General features: G+C 46.6%; 1 protein-coding gene across 2 annotated transcripts in view; it reads left to right on the forward strand.

The window, feature by feature from the left end:
• NDRG3 (NDRG family member 3) overlaps nt 1–20,048 on the forward strand; it is a 71,821-nt gene that overhangs the window by 42,222 nt on the left and 9,551 nt on the right. For both annotated transcript variants that reach the window (XM_014961186.1, XM_014961187.1), the window contains exons 5-9: nt 15,788–15,893; nt 16,592–16,712; nt 17,542–17,604; nt 17,938–17,998; nt 19,521–19,607. In XM_014961186.1, the coding sequence (XP_014816672.1) occupies nt 15,788–15,893; nt 16,592–16,712; nt 17,542–17,604; nt 17,938–17,998; nt 19,521–19,607 (438 nt within the window). The remainder of the gene's footprint in view (nt 1–15,787; nt 15,894–16,591; nt 16,713–17,541; nt 17,605–17,937; nt 17,999–19,520; nt 19,608–20,048) is intronic.

A 20,048-nucleotide genomic window follows, 5' to 3' on the forward strand; every position in this document is an offset into this window, starting at 1 on the left:
AGATCCTATTGTGTAAAGAGAGACTTAAGAACACTTAGGCTGAGCTGGGGGTTTAATTTGTCCAGAACTTCACAGGGAGGAATAACCTTGGGGGACATCTCAATTTTACAAGAACAGGCATACACTGGCCACAAATTCGCAGACTGGCAACTGGAAGATGGTTTCCAGTTAGAGCGCAGTGAAGTTCTCCATCAGCTTCCGATAGCAGTAATGTCTGCAAGGGACATGGTAGGTTTCCAGAGAAAATTTAGTGGGTTTGTGGGATGGATTATATTATTTTATACAGTGTAGTGTTTGCAATATAAGACCATGCATTTCAGACCTCCTTATTTTTCTCATAGTCCAAAAAAAGCTGTTTTAAATGGAGATAAAGCTGTGGCTTTGCATGACACCGACCACATCCTGCGCTGTGCTTGCAAGGCTGCAGTCGCAGGGCGAGGGAAGGGTGTACTCTCTCTCAGCACTGGTGACAGCTCTGTTGACAGCACAGATCCAGTTTGAGCTCCTCAGTACAAGACATTGACACACTGGAGTTAAGTCCTGATTATTCTGTGCCCTCAGCCATGAAGTGATTTGCTCTAAGTCCCTCCCAGCTCCTTCCAGGGCAGTAACACAGCCTGCCTTAGCGTTTGTTCATCCTGCGCTGCGTCTAGACCTCCTTCTGGCTAGAAGCTGGAGTTTCAAAATATTTTCTGCAATTGAGCCATGCTTATGAGACTCGTTTAGTTTAACTCCAGCTCAGGAGCAGGTTGTTAGCACTGTCACTGACTGAGTTGTGTAGTGCCAGGCACACAGGTTGGGTGTGCTGTTTTCTGTAAAGCTCTGGCATGTGTTACTTTTTAAGGTAAAGTGGATATTTAAGGTTTGTAAGATCTTTCCTTCCTTTGGGAAAAAAGGGTGATGCTGCTATGAATTTCTGTTAATTTCCCAGTGGTTTTGTTTTTAGTTTTAAATAACTTGCCAGGATCAGATCTGGGCAAAGTCAACAGAGCAAGTCTGAAGTGTGTTACTCTGGGTTAATGTGGTATGAAGAAGCTTTTAGCCTTTTTGATACAGCTGACTTTCAGACACAGGTGTCCTGGTTTTCTTAAACTGTTCATCTACAAGCAACCACAATTAACCCTGAAAAATAACAGATTGCCTGGGCATCAGTTAAAACAACCCCCACATAATCTGATAGTTATTTAGCAAAGGAAAGCGAGCGCGGTGGCTTAGTGGTCTTTATCAATATATATCTAGGTTAGTCTCAGAAATAAAATGTATTAACACAAAGCTGGGACCTACATTTTACTTGAAAGCTATACGAACCCTAATGAAATCTGGGTTTGGCTTCTAACATTTGTGGGCAGATGGTGGATTAAATGATCTGGGTTGCTGATGGACAGATGGTGTGGTGACCTACACAGTTAATAGAGCTGTGCTTGGGCTTTTATTATTATCTGCAGACCCTCTTGCACTGCTTTGAGAAGTAGGTGTTTGGTGTTAGCCTAAATCTCTCCCCTTTTTCCAGGTGAATTGCTTTAAATACAAATGAAGGAATATGCTGATATATTTGTAAAACTATCCAAATTAATCTGCACTATGTTTCGGTCTGCCATAAGCGAGCATCTGATCTGATCTGTAGCTGTGCTTCCACTCTGCTGCCTGCACCCCCGTGAAGGGGGAGAGTGTTTTGCTCCCCAGCACACACCGCACAGAAGAGGCCCTGGGGTTGGGGGTAGGTCTGGGATTTGGCAGAGTATTTGGAGAAGGCTCACAAGGTACAGAAGAGGTGGGAACAAGTAAACAGATTTCAGCTTAAACAGAAAAGACAAGACATACATGAACCCATGGGGGAAAGAAATTAAAGTTTCCCTGTACAACAGCTTGTTATGGAATTAATTGAAAATGTAGTTAGTGGATGTTGCCTGTGTGCAGAGCAAAACACAGCAAAATGTTTGAAGAATTAAGAGACCTCGATGAGCAATTTTTTTGCCACTGTTTAATGCCAATAGTATAGCTTTTCAATAAGCCCATGTTTTTACTAATTCAGTTTTGGAGAAGTTCTTCTACATGTATGTTTGAAGCTTTTTAGTCTGCGTTTTTTAAGGCTTGCTTATCCTTGCCCAATTTTTTGCTTTTTTTTTGCTTGCTGTGCAGCAGGAGATGGTGTTCTGCTATTGAGAGATTATTGAAATATCCCATCATGTGCATTTGCTGATGTCACAGATGTATCAAAACTGGGTTCATTTCCTACAGCTTGTGGTTGCTACACAGTGGCATTGAATACAAGATGTTTTAAAGCATCTTCTGTTTATTGTAATGAAAAAACATGAAATGTTAGCATTTTGAGGAATGGTTTGCTTTCTCTATGAATAATGGGGAGCTGTTCTCGCTGGTATTGAAATGTTTTGTCTAGGATATTGAGGACCATTCTTCTTCTGATTTGTACAATGAGTTCTTTTGTTCTCTTGTTCAAACTGCTAGGGTGAAATTAATTACATCACAGAAGATGTTTTGATCTAGAAAGCAAATTTTTTTAGTGCCTACTAAATTAGGAGCTGCCCTAATCTTTTTAAAACTAGTGTCACCACTGAAGTACTGGGTTTGACTTCTGCTGACATTACAGCAACAAATACGGTGAAGCTAAAAAGGATTAAAATGGAATTTTATTTTGGAATATTTTTTTTTCATTATTCTTATTTCTTGGGAAGCTCTTCCTGATGCTTCCCATCACTGGCTTTCCATCTAAAAACTGTTTTCTGTAAAACTGCAATGTTGAGTTCTGGAAAGCTTTTGCCATCTGGACTTGGACTGAAACTTGATTTTTATTTTTAATGTATGAGCACAATCCTTCCGTGGGGTTTACTTAAACGTTAGTTTTGCTTCTGTATGCTTGTGACAGCAGTGTGCTGAAGAGGCTGATTATGAAGACGTGGTATTTGAGGTTCAAGTGCTTTTTTTGTTCTTGTCAGTGAGTTCCTAGAGCAAAGCAAATTATGCACTTTGGGTTGAGAAAGGGATTTGCCTCCTCCTTGCTTTCAGAAAAATGAATGGTGCCTTTCCACTAGCAATGACTGGTTTCTTTCCATCCATTATGCAACACTCATTAATGGCATTTCAGAGCAGCTAATGGGTAATTGCAATGCTAGTTACACCTCAATGCAGTTAGACTCAGTTCTGGTTCCCAGGGACATGGAAGTTTTGGAGACACAGAACATTGCCCTGCTTTCTCCTCTCCAGGAGATTTTAAGATGTTCGTGGCCTTCAGAAATGTATTTTGGCATATTGTGTCAACAGGTAGGCTGTCCTTGGCTGGACACGTGGCCCCTCGCCTGTCTTCCAGGTCACCTTTAGGGGTTAAGATGATCTGAGGTCTAGCAGTCACACAAAATATTTTTAGACTTGCCTGTGTATTAGCACACTCAGAATCCTTGTGTAGGATTCAGGTTTACAAAGGCTGTGTGCCTGCAGGTTGTGGTACCTTGAGCCCACTGTCCAGGGGATGGAGGAGCGCTGGAGCCATCGGCCTGTTCCATTTGCAGGCCCCAGGGAGGGCTGCAGCCTAGTTCTCTACTGGCTTAAAATCCTGGTGCAGAGTGCTGGGAAGAGCAACCGCTGCCAGACTCATGCAGGTGAGAGCTGATGTGCAGGTGGCTTAATTCACCCTGAACTGTTACAGATCCAGGCAGGTCCAATTTCTTTGCATTAGCTGGGGAAAGGGGAATTTACCCTTAGAGCAAGAGTAAGAGGCACCATGTATTCCAAAGTCTGTGCTGTGTCCCTTGCTTATGACATTGGAGTGGAGTCTGGAGTGCAAGAAAGTTGTGGCTTTAACTGCTTCTTGAAACACATGGGCAGGGCAGGAGATGGAGAAGCACATTTTGCTCCATCTCTGACGTGTAGGTGTCATCATTAATTGCTTATTGATTTCAATATGGTGTGGTTGTAGCAGTTTTTGATCTCTGATTTGGGAGCACAAACCCAGCCTGTCAGCTGTACACCTCTTGTAGGTCACGACTTCAGTTCATTTGGCTGCAGAGCCAGTATCTGTTCTCTGGCAGAATCTGAGTTTCAGAGACAACTTGCCATTTCTCTTTGGCTGACCCAGAGCATTAGGAAGGGTCACAGATACACACTAGGTCTGTCCTTCAGTATCATGTGCCTTTGGAAGAGAAACACACAAAGGCAGGTTTGTATATACAGCAATAGGCTGGGGATAGCCCAGCAGCACCTTTGGCTGCTTTTGTGTTTGTATAACCAGATTGCACACCTCCTTCTGCTGCTGCTCTTGATTCTCACCCAGCATTTCTCTAATTTAAGACTTAATCTAATTACACAATGTACTAGAAACCATTGCCTGCTTGCATAGATCACATTGTGTTTTCTAATAATAAATTTCTGCTCTGTATGGAAATGAATAATTTAGTTCAAGATGTTGCTTTAAATCTGATTTAGAATTGCTTCCCACGCAGCTGTCTCCTTCAGCTCTACTATTTCCAAAATAATTCTGCACAGAGAGGACGCGGTAAGCACTTACCTACCAACTATATTATGGGCTTTGCTACTGTAGTGGTAAGAGTTACCAGATGGTGATGGTTTACAATATTTTTTTCTTAGCTTATAGGCATAGTGTTGTTTTAGTAACATGTAGAAATTTGAGGGCAGCTCTTGCAAAAAGCAAGACAATGGCATCCCTAATCTCTGCATGGTCAATAGCCATAGTAGGTTGCCAGAGGAGCATGCTGCAATTGTTTTCCACCTTTGCCAAGACTGGCAAAGATGACGTACAGTAAATAACAACTGTAGCTACAGTGTCACTGAAAAAGGGGACAACTTGATGTGAGTAATTTGCATCTCCTCCACCTCACAGTAAAGTGCCAGTTTTCTTTGCCTTAGGTGAACCAGGACCTGAGTGTCCTTAGGCTGAGTGGTTTTGGGGGATGTTTCTAGTCCCCAAAGACATTCCACAAGCTTGAGTAGAATGTAAGCAACAGGTACCTTGCTGCTGTGTTCTGCCAGATTTGAATTAAAAAAAAATAAAAATTGAAGGGGTTTCACAGATTTGTTCTTTATTTTTGGTCTCCAAATTAAATAAATTATCCGTTTTTCAAGGGAATTAATTTTGAACTTTGAGCACCTCCACACTGGGAATGAAACTCATCTGGTAATGCCAAAAAGAAGCTTAATAAATTAGTTGTGAAAAGCACTGGTAATATTCTCATCATTAATTGTTCTTACTCTGAAACAAAAAATTTACTTCAGACTTTAATAACTATTAAAACTTAAGTTCTGGATCACACTCTGACCTGGAGCTGAGGGAGCATGGCTGGAATTGTTGCAGTCTGGCACCCAGGTACCTCTTCTGCTTGGGAGTCTCTAGAGCACAAGGCTTTGGCACCTCTGGAACTCCTATTGGGTGCCTCATTCCCTCACTCAGATACATTTTTTCTTAATATGGGAAGTTTTCTGTGGCACTTGTCAGTGCTTCCCTTTCTGGCCAGAGACAGAGGGTAGCAGTCAGAGATGGTTATCCTATTTGAACCTTTTGCCACCTGGGCGTGCACCCACTTCCCATAATCAGTCCCACAGTAAATTTAGACTTTGGCAGTGCTAGTTGGGTGTGTGTTTTCCTTCTCAGATTAAGAATCATTCAAAGATGTTAAGGCCAAATAGACTAATGTCTCAATCAAGTCTGACCTTCTGCAAATCCCCAGCAAGGAATACCTCCCAGCAGTTCCTGCTTGTGTTTAATCTCAAATGTTTTAAAGCTGTTGTTGGGTTGTGTCTTATCACCTTCTGGTGTCTGAACATTTATGGTTCACACACATCTCATTTTCTAAAGTGTAGGCCTCTGACTAAAACACAGTGATTCTCAGGAGCTGGGACCATAAGGCATAAAGCAAAAATCACAGGGCTGTCAGAGATGGTCGGTAGCACTGGTGGTCTTTCTCTGGCTACTGTCTGTTCTTCTGCCCAACCTGAGAGTATATCTTAACAGGATAGCGAGGGCAGGTCAGTGTTGCTGCCACTGTGTGTGTACTTGCAGTGCTTACCTTCCATCCTATGAGAGATCCTATGGCTGCAGGGCCAGTTGCTTTGGCTTCCTGATGTAGTGGGGTTTCCATGAGACCATCAGCTCACTTGGCAGCGGGCAGAGGCATGAGAGAAGCACTCTTTTCAATAGCACTTCATCATCAAGTCAGCCAATCCGTAACAAGAACTTACACCCAAAAGCTTGGGTTTGTTTTGTTTTGTGGTTGGTTGGTTGGTTGGTATTTTTCAGTGGTTATTGTATTCTTGTCTGGGATCACAGAAGAGAGTTGAGGTCCCTGTTGGTGGATATTGAGAGTGGAACACTAATACCTCAACACAGTACAGGAAGGAGAGGTGGAGGAAGGAGAGGAACATGCAGGTGGATGTTAAAGGAAGCTTGTTGATCTGATTTGGCTTTAACTAATATCAGTGAATAACTTGGATTCCCCTTAGACTGAAATCCCAGGACTAAATAAGAAATGTATGTTTTGTCTGTAATTTTGTGAGTGCCCAGGAGGGTGATCAGAGAAGCCACAAGGCTAGAAGACAGGACAAGGCTAGGAAGCTTCAGCTGCTCTGTGTCAGTTAGACAGATGTGGCACCAATACTCCGTTTTAACCACAAACTCCTATGGAGCAACAAGTCAGGGAGCCCCAGGAAGCAGAAGCTGTCATTGATGTGATTCTGAGAAGGGCAGAGAAATGTGTTCAAAACGGTGTCTTCAAAGAGCTGCTCTGTGATGGGAACCATAATGTGCTTCAGGTCAACATCCCAGAGAAAAAGGAAAAAAACTTCAAACCATAGAAAACTTCCCTGCTTTTGTACAATAAGATCAAAACAAGAACTGCACAGAAATGGAGAAGCTCCTTGAAAATAAGCTAAGCAGAGAGCAAGTGGCCACCATCTATCACAGCAGACATGAGAAATGGTGCAGGGAAGCCAGTGTGACTAAACAGAAGGGCATAGGGGCTATTGAAAACAAAAAAGCATTTTTCAAAAAGCTGGAGAAAATTGAAAAGGTTATAAACTCTAGCAGATTAAATATATGAACAGAACAAAGCAGGCAAATGGGGATTTTGAGAGGTGACTTGCAAAGGGGGCGAGGAGAAATAGTCCCATTTCAATCGATCAGAAATGGCACATGTGAGAGAGTTTGGAGAGCTCTAAGGCTGTTCAGGCTCTGAAAGGAGGACTCGGGGAAGATCTACCCATAGCAGAAAAACAAAATTTAATTTCTTCTGCTCTCAAATTCACCATGGAGCAGCTCACAGAGGTTACCGTGCTGGAGAGCTCTTTGTGGGGAGTCAGCAGAGACTGCCTTAAGCCGCAGTGCCTATTGCAGAGGCTGTAAAGACGCTAAAATGTATGCTTTTACAGCAGGTTGCCAGGACTGGATGTATCAACCCAGCAGTTTTAAATGGGTTTAAGGATGAAATAGTTGAGTTGTTAAGTGAGAGGTTATGCTCTGCTGCCAAAGCTGCGGTGGGGCACAGAGACTGCAGTGCTTCACCTGTAACACAATTTTTAAAACAGGTCCCAGAGGAGTTCTGGGAATTCACTGTACCAGACAGATAAAACACATGGAGTATAGTGGATGAATTACATGGATAAACATTGGGAAAAGGTCAGCATGGTTTTTGTAAAGGGATGGAGTCCTGCTCTGCAGAACTCTTGGAATTCTTACCACCTTTGGAAGAGGGGACAGGCAACTCGGGAGGAGTACAGAGATCTTGTTAGGACATACAGAGAAAAAATCAGGAAGGCAAAAGCCCAGCTGGAACTCAACCTGGCGACTAATATAAGGGACAATAAAAAATGTTTCTATAAATACATTAACAAAAAGAGAGTTACAGAGAATGTGACTGAGCATCCCTTACTGGATGCAGGGGGAAACCCTGCAACCAAGGACGAAGAGAAGGCTGAGATACTTAATGCCTTCTTTGCCTCTGTCTTTAATAATCAGAGCAGCTACTCCCAGGGTATTCAGCTTCTTGGGCTGGAAGATAAGAATGGAGAACAGAACAACTCCCCTGTAATCCAGGAGGAAGTAGTTAATGATTTGCTTATGCACCTGGACACGCATAAGTCTATGGGGCCGGATGGGATTCACCCAAAGGTTCTCAGGGAGCTGGCAGGAGAGCTCACCAAGCCTCTCTCCATTATCTATCAACAATCCTGGTCAACAGGAGAGGTGCCAGATGACTGGAGGGTGGCCAATGCGACGCCCATCTACAAGAAGGGCCGGAGGGATGATCCCGGAAACTACAGGCCTGTCAGCCTGACCTCGGTACCGGGAAAGATCATGGAGAGGATCATCCTGAGTGAGCTCTTAAGGCAAGTGCAGGGCAGCCAAGGGATCAGGGCCAGCCAGCATGGGTTTATGAAAGGGAGGTCCTGCCTAACCAATTTGATCTCTTTCTATGACCATGTGACCCGCTTTCTCGAAGAGGGGAAGGCTGTGGATATTGTCTACCTGGACTTTGGTAGGGCCTTTGACACCGTCCCCCACGGCATTCTCCTGGAGAAACTGGCGAATCATGGCCAAGCGTACCCTCCGCTGGATAAAAAACTGGCTGGATGGCCGTACCCAGCGAGTTGTGATTAATGGAGTAAAATCTGGTTGGCGGCCAGTGACCAGTGGTGTCCCTCAGGTCTCGGTTCTGGGGCCAGTCTTGTTCAATATATTTATTGATGATCTAGACAAGGGGATTGAATGCACCCTCAATAAGTTTGCAGATGACACCAAACTAGGTGGGAGTGTTGATCTGCTTGAGGGTCGGAAGGCTCTACAGAGGGATCTGGACAGACTGGATCAATGGGCCAAGGCCAATGGGATAAGGTTTAATAAGGCCAAGTGCTGGGTCCTGCATTTCGGTCACAACAACCCCGGGCAACGCTACAGGCTTGGGGCAGAGTGGCTGGAAAGCTGCCCAGCAGAAAAAGACCTAGGAGTGTTGGTGGACAGCTGGCTTAACATGAGCCAGCAGTGTGCCCAGGTGGCCAAGAAGGCCAATGGCATCCTGGCCTGTATCAGGAATAGCGTGGCCAGCAGGAGGAGGGAAGTCATGGTGCCTCTGTACTGGGCACTGGTGAGGCCTCACCTCAAGTGCTGTGTTCAGCTTTGGGCCCCTCACTACAGGAAGGACATTGAAGTGCTGGAGCATGTCCAGAGGAGAGCCACCAAGCTGGTGAGGGGTCTGGAGAACACGTCATATGAGGAGAGGCTGAGGGAACTGGGCATGTTCAGTTTAGAGAAGAGGGGGCTGAGGGGAGACTTCATTGCCCTCTACAACTCCCTGAAAGGAGGCTGTAGAGAGGTGGGGCTTGGCCTCTTCTCCCAAGGGAATAATGACAGGAGCAGAGGAAATGGTCTAGCGTTGCGGCAGGGGAGGTTTAGATTAGATATTTGGAAGGATTACTTTCCTGAGAGGGTGGTCAGGCACTGGAACAGCCTGCCCAGGGGGGTGGTGGAGTCACCATCCCTGGAGGGACTTAAGAAATGTGTAGACATGGCTCTTCAGGGCATGCTCTAGTGCCCGAGATTATTGGTTTGTGGTGGGGTGTTGTGTGTGGGGTTGTGGGTGTGGGGTTTAGTTGGTGGGTAGTGTTTTGGGGTTTGTTGGGTTTTTTTTGTTTGTTTGCTTTGTTTGGGGTTTTTTTGTTTTTTTTGTTTTGGTTTTTTTTTATGTGGTTGGACTCGATGATCTCGGAGGTCCCTTCTGACCACTAAGATTCTGTGATTCTGTGATTCTTTGAAGGAGTCAGTAACCATATAAATGAAGGCAATGCAGTTGATGCAGCCTGCTTGATTTCCAAAAGACAAGACCCCTTACCAAGAAGTTGTCCTAAGACATATGTCTTAAGGAACTTAGGTGGCCATGTGGTTGGGGGAGAGGTCCTTTCATGGATGAAGTATTGGTTAAAAAAAAACCAAAACCAAGCAGTTATTTTCACAACTGCTTGAGATCACGAGAGGAGCACCTTAGAGATATGTATTGGGACTTGTGCTGCTTAAATCTACTCTTAAATGATCTGGAAAAAGTGATGGAAGGTGCAGTGGCAGACTTTATTTGCCTTTGGGTAAACATGTGTGATGCACATGGAGTAAAACCATCCTGCAGTGGAATATGAAAGTTGAGCTCAGGGCTGATGATAACCCAGAGGCATAAGACCTTAACATTGTGAGAGATGAGTGAAAATGTCAGCTCGGGCTCATGGCTTTCCACAAGGCAAATCAATTCTTGTTTATCAGGAACAGAGAACAAAATGACCTCATTGTGCTACCCTGTAAATCCACAGCACGCCCACATGTGTTTGACGTACTGCCCTTGTCTTAGAAAGGACAGAGCAGTTGTGGAGAACAGCAGTATGGTCAGAAACAAGCTGATGTACTGGGACTGGCCCAATAGTGCAGTGTATGTCAGACCAGAAAGGGGCACGTGAAGGGGATTGCAAGAAGCTGTTAGGTCGTCCCTGCTGTGGACTGGGATAAGTTGTTCTCCATCTTCCAAACCAAGGACTGGGGGAATCTCATGCAAATCCAGCAGATACTAGGTTGGAAACAAAGTGGTTCTTCACCCTGCACATTGTTAAGCTTTGGCTTTTCTGGTCACAGGGTGAGGCAGATGCCTAAGGCACAGATAGCAGGGGATGACTCCCCAGTTCTCAGACGAGAAAGTCAAAGGGAGTACCACACCTCTAGTTCAGGAAGTCTCTTTTAACCTACAGATAGTTGGATGTTAATAAAATTAAGGGAAACTGTTGCAAGATGCAGGTGTTTGATGAAATATTACTACGTGCTTGCCCTATTTTATTTTTCCACAAGCGTGTGCTCTTGAAGTCAGAGTAGGAGGCTAGCTGAGCCTTTGGTCTGACCGGCTACAGCTGATCTCCACACCCCCTGGTCCTCCTCCGTCATTGCTCTTCTCATCCATGCCTGGAGGGAACTGCTGTTTTTGAAGCAGTGTTTCCCAGCTTATTGGAGTTGATCAATAGTAGCTGCCTGCAGAGGACTTGTGTCCCTCTCTGTTCCCCCAGCACTGCTCTTTGCTGTGTGTGCGTCACGAGTTTTGTGCCTGTGGCCAGCGAGGGCAGGCTGCCGAGAGCGAGGGTGCCTCTGCTCTTGAGTTCCCTTTTACAGCAGGTTGTCTGCAGCTGCTGTTTATTTTTTATCTACTGTACAAATAAGGGCAGAAGATAAAATCTCTTCAGAGAGACTTCTGGTGAAGTTTCCAGTCCCTCAGTGAAAATTACATTTTATCAAGCTTTTCAAAACACAAATGCAGATCATCATCTTCTCTTGCATTCATCTCCCGTGTTTTGCAGACTGCACATTTGGTAAAACCTGGCTATCTGCTGGCCACTTCTTTTCCACTTGTCTTCTCCTGTCACTGCGTCCCTGCACTCTGGACCCCATCCCTGTTCAGCCTGTAGCTGGAGTCTCCGCTCAAGCCGTGCTGCTGCTCTGTGTCAGAGCTGGCCTGAGCAGATACAAACAAAGTGTGCCAGTGTCTGAGAGGTGAAGATTACAAGTCATTGATGCTTTCCAACACTACGTTTCTACACGATCAATGGGCAAATCCCAGGAGAGAGCAATCAGAATCAGGAGGGGTAGCGGTTCCAGTGACTGTGTGACGCAGGCAGGACGCCTCGCGGGGTGGCTGCCAGGGAAGGCGTCTCTACAGGAAGGACGTGAAGAAAGCACTTTTGGCAAGGGCAGAACCTGTGAAGCTGCTCTTCTCTCACCGAGTGCTCTGGTACCGATTGTAACTGGGTTATTCTCCTCCATGTTTGGAAGAGTAATAAACCTGTAATGATGTAATGAGGTAACTTTTTTTGGCCAATTCAAGGAAGAAGTTGTATCTTATAAGTGTAGAGACTGTTGCTGCCATCTTAAGCATGATACCTAAGTTCTGTATTAAGGAGTTGCCTCTGTCCTGTCCTTTGCACCAGGAGGTGCCGTCCTTTGGCTTTGATGTGAGGGAGAGCAGGTGACAGAGAAGTCACACGTGCTGTAATTGTGTGACGTCTGAGAATGTTTTTGTCCTTTGCAATCATAGGTCAAGATAAAAGCCCTAAAGGTAGAGGGCAAAGTTTCAGAGAAAATGAAGTTCACTGGAAAAATGGGGGTGGAATTACCTGTAGGGAAGGTAGGGGTAAAACTCAGTCTTATCTCTCCAGGTAATCTTGAAAAGGAGATCAGCACAATGTTGGAATGTGTAGCTAAAAAAGCAAATGTAGAAGCAGTTTCTGCTACTTGCTTTGTAGACCTTGGAAAAAGCCTTAAAAAGGTAAAAGGTTTTAACCAGAGGAGGCAGAGGAGGGAAACTGTTTCCCAGGAGGAGGATTTCCATCTTGCCTGGGAACTAGCAGGAAAAAAAAAGAAATAACTTTAAGTACTCCCAGTGCAAGGCTTTGTACAGGGCAGAGTAAGAAGTCTGCAGAAATTTAGCATCTTAAATTTTGTAAAGTGCAGCTTGCTGAGATCTGCTAAAGATGGGATTTTTCAAGTTGCCTCCATCTTCAGTGGACATTCCCTGTATTTGAATCATAATGTGATTGAGGGAGTAGTGAGGCAAGTACCCGTTAGACTGGGCTAGTGCCTAGTGGTGACATGAAAACTTCTCGACGACTGTCTCATTTCCCCAAATCACAGTTTATACACTCTGCCAAGTCAAAGTAAGTGGGAGAGCAAGGATTGACTTTTAGCTCAAGGAAACTCTTTTCCTTCCCTACTAGAGAGCTAAGACCCAAGCTCAACTTTGGAAAACTAAAATGCAGGGTGTTGCAATATGAAGCATATTGAGGTGCTGGAACAAAACGCTCTGAAGAGAGGTGGGTGTTTCTGTTTCTAGTACCTTGTCCAGTATTCTACCTAGTGGAAGTATGTGTGACCTTAGCAGTAGGTTTGAATGGACTTCCAAAAAATTGCTGATTGATTGCATTGCTGATTTTTAAAATATCATCAGCTCTTTTATTGATTTCTGTACTTTTCTCACTGTTGGCTCAGTTTGGATTTTGTGCTTCTGTTTGATAGTCGATCTTTTGCTGCTGCTTATAAAGCCCTCCCTGGTCCTCCAAAGGTGCAGTTTCACGAGAAGTGAGTCAGTTTATCTGGACAGGGTTAAACTGCTCAGGGCAGGGCTGTTTCTTCTGCCACCCCATGCACTCCCCAGGACCAGCATTTGCCAGACTCTTCTGTGAGCTTCTTAACTCATTGACCTGGCAGAAATCTAACAAAGTAAGATATTAAAAAAAAAAAATAAAATTAAAAAAATGCAGCTGGATCATTTCCTGACAGGTCAGTGAGTTAAAGTTGCTTATGGAAGAGATCAACAACTGCCAGAGCTGGCAGAGACCTGCATTTAATAGCAGTCACCCACCTGCTCAGCAAAGACGTGTAGGGGAGCGCAGTTCTGGCTGCTGTGGCACTTGCTGGGCTCTTCCATGAGTTCCCTGCACTTTGCCGTTTCAGCCACGTGCACGGCCAGTTGCCACCCTTGGCCTCCTCCAAAAGTGGCCACTTTTGTTAAAGGACTCATTAACACTTGTGAACTTGGAGAACACTGAAGTGAGGGGCCACTGCTATGGCTGTAGGACACATCCTGCTGGAGTACTGCAGAGGGCTGCACCCAGCATAGCAAAGCAGTACAGGGCTGAGAAGAGAGGCAAGGGGAGAGCCTGGTGGTTCCACAGGGGCTCAGGAGACAGAGGCTGTGCCCTGGGCTTCCTCGTCTGCCCATGCAAGGGCAACAGTGCTGCTGCGTGGGCTGGGCTGCTTCGCACACGCAGACGGGTCGTCTCCTACCTGCACAGGAGGCCTTGGCCAGAGCCCTCTCCTAAGGGAAGCCGGGTGAGCACTGGGCTGGCAAACCTCGCCTGCCTCTGCTGCAGGCAGGTCCCTGCTGCTTGTAGCTCTTCCACCTTCTCCATGTGCACAGTGCCCAGCTGTGCGCAAGTAAAACCCAACCCCTTTCTGGGGACAATGGCAGTCAGACGTGTCTTTTTGTCCTTCAAAGCCAAGCTGGAGAAGGCTTCAGGCTGCCTGGGGTCATTTGGCTGTGGCATTTTACTCCTGTTGCCATGCTTCTGCGGGAAGGGGAGAGGCTTTGGGGCCCCTGAAAAGAAGCAGAGCTGGGAGGGTGGGCTAGGAGGACCTTTCACTGCAAGAACTAAGCCAGTCTGGCCCACAGCCAGCCCTTGAGAGTGCCCAGAAAGGAGGGGTGAGGTGAATTTCTGATGCCAGGTGCTCTCACCCCTCCTGGTTTGGTCTAACCACTTTCAGGTTACTGGAAATTACAGTTTAAAAAAAAATAAAATAATTCCCATACTTTGTGTAAAGTGGTAAAAAATGTTTTTGAGGTTGTAGTGTCCTGTCTTCATGCTGAACCACAAGGCTATTCCCTAAGCAGGTGTTTGTTTAATACCAAAAAAATAATCATTGCTTTTTACAGTGTCTGTAAAACAGAATATGTCCCTCCTTTGATTTCTGATGAGAGAAAGGACTTACAGATGATACCATGTACCCAGCCTTACTGCCATCTCCACAGCTTCTTCAAAGTCCATAGTTATCTCAGATCAATGTTCGTATAAATGTGTTTGCAGCTATTTTAGTTAAACTCAGAAAACTTCATAGGTACATGTGTTCATCATTGTGAGGTTTGGCTTCTGTTTCTGCACTGGACAAGTACTGGAGAGCTATCCAGAGGCCTCATGGTCCTCTTGCTATCTTATGCAAGGTGCAGGGCAAAAAGCCCTCAATATTTTGCTTGGGAAAAGGCACATAGTTTTGCTGGCAAGTAATCATGAAACGGGTCATGAAACTGCTCCACTGATACCCAGCTGGAAACCAGCATAACCTCCTGTGTCTGTGCCAGCTGCTGGAGGAGCCTAAGGGTGTTTTACTGTCATGTTACCAAACCTGGCAGCAGGGAAAAAAAAGTGTTTGGTTAAGGCCCAGTGCTCAGCCTTCCCTGGGATGGCAACTCAGCCAGCATTTGTGCAGCAGCGTGGGCAAGATCTGGTGGGCTCTTGGCCAAGTGGCCAAGGTGGGGCTGCCAGGGAGAACAGGTACATGTGGATCTGTGTCTTTTGTTTTGAATGCTGTTGAAAGGAAAAGCTGCCATCTGCTCCCCCATGGATGGGTATAGCCTCCCTGGCAGCCAGTGACTGGATCAGCAGAGCTTGGGTCTCTTTGCTCTCCCAGCCATCTGCCTGCTCTGTCTTGTCATCCTGCTTCCAAAAGGCTCTGGTACACGGTCCCCAGGAGCTGGCACTGCTGCCAGCCTCTCGGACGTTGCTGTGTCCCCTCACGTCAGCTTGCCCGCAGACAGAATGTTCTCAGGGGTTTGGGTGGGAGGCACCCTGAAGAGAGACTTGTGGGCTGGAAGGAGAGGGGTGCCAGCTGGGGATCAGAGGCTTGGCTGTGGGAGAGGACCTGCATTCATGATGCCATGAACCCCTAGAGATGCGTATCTGACTTCTGCTATAGTGCAGCAATGTCACTAAAGGCCATTGAAATGGGATCTTGGTCACAGGAAGACGCAGCCCCAAACCCTTCACACATCTGTACAAATGTAACCTGCTTTTGGTAGTGGTTGAAGAGAGAGGTTGGGCAGGGTTGCAGATTGCAGGATCTATACTGAGCCACCAGCTTTGGACAGAAGAGCAATGTTAAAGTGTGGGTGAGGCCCTTGCTGCTGGCCTTCAGTTAGGGTGCCCCGTAGCACAGGCAGCACACCTGACACTGAGGCTCCTTCTTCTCTCTCTGCAGGAACATGACATTGAGACAGCTTTTGGAGTGGTCCATGTCACCATGCGGGGCACACCCAAGGGGAACAGACCTGTCATCCTCACATACCACGACATTGGCCTCAACCGTAAGCTCTTGCATTCCCAGGACCCTGAAAAAGTGTTTGGTTGTGCTATTTGCTTTTAACGGTGGGGGACCAGCGGGGCTGTCCTGGAACTGAGATGAGACAAGTCATTCCAGGGTAAAAAAATAAAGGTCTGCAAGAGAGAGAGCACGTGGCACATCCCTGTCTGTTCCAACAGCCCTTGAAAGGTAGGGCCTAGGTGGAAGTAGGTTCACCCACCATACTGTGGTGCTGTAGCTGACTTGTGCTGTGTGATAGAGCTGCCAGAAGGCATCCATTCCCTGGATGCTGGGCAGGTGAGCAAATCCCTTCTACAAGGCTGCAGAAGTTGTGTAATGTTTCTAGTGAGCTCAGTTGCTCTTTCCACGTGCCTTTCCACCCAGCATGTCCTGTTATGTTCACACAAGTGCTCCTCAGTACGTACTGTGGGTACCCAAGTGCTGCAAAGCCCTTTTTTCCTGGGCATGCATGCTGGGGTGTTGTTTCTCTGCCTGCCCTCCGGTCGTGGCAGTCACTGGACTGGGGCTGTGTTGCAGTTGGGGGGTACAGCAGTGCGTGTCACCCAGCATCCGCTGCCCAGAGGCTCAGCAGGGGGGTGGGCTCACACAGGTGTGTGCGCTCACGCAGGTGTGTGTTTGGAGGGTAGAGCACAATAAAACTTCAGGAAATCTCTCATTTCTTTTTTTGTGTTGTTGTTGTAGACAAATCCTGTTTTAATGCATTCTTCAACTTTGAAGACATGCAAGAGATCACTCAGCATTTTGCTGTGTGCCATGTGGATGCACCAGGCCAGCAGGAAGGAGCCCCCCCATTCCCGTCTGGGTAAGAACTCTGCAGAGACCCTTGTTGTTCCAGATGTGGTCTGGACTGAGGCAGCGCCCAGTTTAAGCTAACCGGGACTGCCAAGCATTAGTAGGGAGGCAGCTTACAGGAGCAGAGGAAATGGGAAGATGAGACTTCCCATGGTGTGTTCAGGGAATTCTCCTATTACTGAGGCATGGGTAAAGTCCTCACTAGTGGTGAGTGCTGGTACCAGCTTTCTGCCTTGAGCAGGAGCCTAGCACACTGCAGTCTTGCTGGCATTCCTTGCTCTGTCTGTCCACCTCCCACAGAAGTCTGACTGCCCAAAAAACCACAGCTCTCTGTTAGTCTTGCTCTGAGGGTGGGATCCATGCAGTTGGCTGGAATATACAGTACCATTGCAAAATAATCACATTTTCACATGCCTGTCAGATATTTCATGTCATGGAATCATAGAATGGTTTGGGTTGGAAGGGAGGATAAAGATCATCAAGTTCCAACCCCCTGCCCTGGGCAGGGACACCTCCCACCAGACCAGGTTGCTCCAAGCCCCCTCCAATCTGGCCTTGAACCCCTCCAGGGATGGGGCAGCCACAGCTTCTCTGGGCAACCTGGGCCAGGGTCTCACCACCCTTACAGAAAAGAATTTCTTTCTAGTATCTAATCTAAATCTCCCCTCTTTCAGTTTAAAACCATTACCCTTCGTCCTATCGCTACACTCCCTGATCAAGAGTTCCTCCCCATCTCTCCTGTAGGGTTTGTCTCTCCTATGTTTTATAGAACTGGAAGGTAACTGCTGTTGGGCTGTATTTGGAGGTGCTTTGATTTCAGTTTCTCTCTTGGTTTTCAGGTACCAGTATCCCAGTATGGATGAACTGGCTGAAATGCTGCCCGCTGTTCTGACACACCTGAAGTAAGTCTCTGAAAGGAAACGGGGTGAGCCAGCTGGATACAGCCATTCCAGCACCTACCTCTTTCTCTGCTCGCGACATCTGATCTGATCAATGAGTTGTCCCAAAAGGCCTCAGCATCTTCTAACCGGTGTAACCCTGCCTGGTTCTTATGCTGGGAGTATTGTCTGCCACGTGAGACAGCTTATGGCTGCTGCATCATTGCTGGATTGTTTTGAAAATGAACCATAAGTGAACAGCAGATGGATGCAGAGAGGAGAAAGGCATTGCCTGTAGGGGTGCTTCAGGTGTGAGCCTGAGTTAGCTTTGCTGATTGTGAAATGCCTGTTTTTCAGCCTGAAAAGCTTCATCGGGATTGGACTGGGAGCTGGCGCTTACATCCTCAGCAAGTGTGCAGTAAGTGTATCTTAATTTCCTTGTGACTTATGTAAGCTGTGGTCTTCCACTGATCAAACAAGTCATTTGTGGGGCACGGGCAAAGTAGCAGTAATTACAGTAGGCCTGCAGGGAGCCCTGTGAGAGCAACCAGATGGTTAAATTGGAGCAGCCAAGGTTACTCTGAAGCTATGCCAGACATGGAAGGATTGTAATGTGATGTCTTTGAGTCAGCAGAGCCCATTGTGGCTGCTAGGAATATCCAGCCCGGCTGCGTTACTGTATGCTGTTTCCAGTGTTTGTGACACCAAACAATTGATTTGGTGACGTGCTGTGAACCAGCGCTGATGAAGAGTTTGCATTCCACCCTTTGACAAGAGAGTGTTAGCTTTATCTTGGTACTTCTACATTTCTCTCTAGCGCAGTGTTTATAAGCATGTGAGATCAGTGGACATAGTTTAGTGGCCCAGGAATTTGTCTGAGTCTTTCAGAAATAGCGTTTGAAAAAGATACAGAAATCTGACATTCTCAGTAAAGTTTGCTTCAAGTTGCTTCTTAAAGCCACTTCACCATGCAGCTGCCCCTCCTACAAAATGCTTCCTATTTCTTCCAGTCAGGGTTGAGCCTGGGGCAGTGTGAGGCACTGTGGTTTGCTCTCTTCCTTACCTTTAGTATCTTGTTTAGTTTTCAGTCTTGCTAAAGAGAAGGTCACGCAAAGAAGCTTTTGTCCTCAGCTCAGTGTCCTCAAGGCCAGAAAGCCCTTGCCAGCTGCCTGGATTGCAGACAGTTTCCTCTGACAGAGTTGTTTCCTTCTGTGTAACCAGTGCTAATCTACACAATGGAGCAGAAGGGCTGCCGAAAGATTTCAGCCTTGCAGTGAGCCTAGAGCTCAACATTCTCTGGTTGTGTTAGATTTCTGGGCTTGTGTTTGCAAGCAGTTCTCAAAATATCTTGTATCTGTGCTCCCCACACCTCCCCAAGGTGACCTGTGGCTGTTGGGGTTGCCTCCGCTGGGGCAGGTGCCCCTGTGTTGGAGCTTCCCAGGCCCCAGCTCAGCCCGCAGGTGCTCGCAGGGCCTCAGCCACAGGCAATGCCTGTGCCATTTGCCAAATCTTGCCATTTTGTCACATCACTGGGACACTGGCTCTCCTATGAGGAGTGGAAGGAGGTGCTCTCCAGGCACAGGAGTTTGTCCAGGTCCTTCCCAGAGGTGCCAGATAGGAGCAGAGACAGTCACTGCTCACAGCCCTGTAACACACAGGAGCCTGAGCCAGACCTGTGGCTGCACCAGATGTGTGGGTCACCAGGAGACAGTGCTCGGGCTGTGGGTGCTGTGTGAGTGGTCAGCCCCTCAGCGCCAGCAGCTGAGTAAGCTGGCCAGCTCTGGAAAGGCCACTGGCTGCCCAGCACAGAAGGACCTCCCTGTTTAGTCTTTGTTTCACTCTGTCTTCCTTTGTCAAGAAGCTTTGCAGATGTTGCACCTGCCATTGACCAATGTGAGGGCTGAATCACCTTTCTGAGTGTGTTTGTGCTCTCCCCACAGCTCAGCCACCCCGACCTGGTGGAGGGACTTGTCCTTATTAATGTTGATCCATGTGCAAAGGGCTGGATTGACTGGGCAGCATCCAAGGTGAGATTCTTCTTCCCCTGCACATCTTGTCTCCATAGTCCTTAATGAATAGTGTGTAGAGTTAGAAGAAAAAGGATGGAGTACAGGGATCTGTTGGTTTATGGCAATAACTGCAATCTCATTTCTGTCCCTGCTGCGTTCTCAATCTGGGCGTAGTACGGCCTCCACTGCAGGGGTGGGTGTGAGTGAGAAGTCCTGGTAAACTGCTTGAAGATGAGTGGCTCTTCAGCACTGAGCTTTCCTCTGGTTTAGTGCTCATGCTTGCAGGCTGAGGTTGAATGGATTTTTTAATTATTCTGTTATTCTGGCCACTTGCAGTTTCTGGAGAGCTGTGTGTTATATGTGCACATGCTTCTTTGGAGCCTTGCACACCCATCCCAAGCTTCAGGCATTTGTTTCTTGTATCACTTGAATAGTTTCTTTGTTGTTTTCTTTACTCTG

The sequence above is a fragment of the Calidris pugnax genome, unplaced genomic scaffold (assembly GCF_001431845.1).
Source record: "Calidris pugnax isolate Ruff unplaced genomic scaffold, ASM143184v1 scaffold518, whole genome shotgun sequence".
Lineage (NCBI taxonomy): Eukaryota > Metazoa > Chordata > Aves > Charadriiformes > Scolopacidae > Calidris > Calidris pugnax.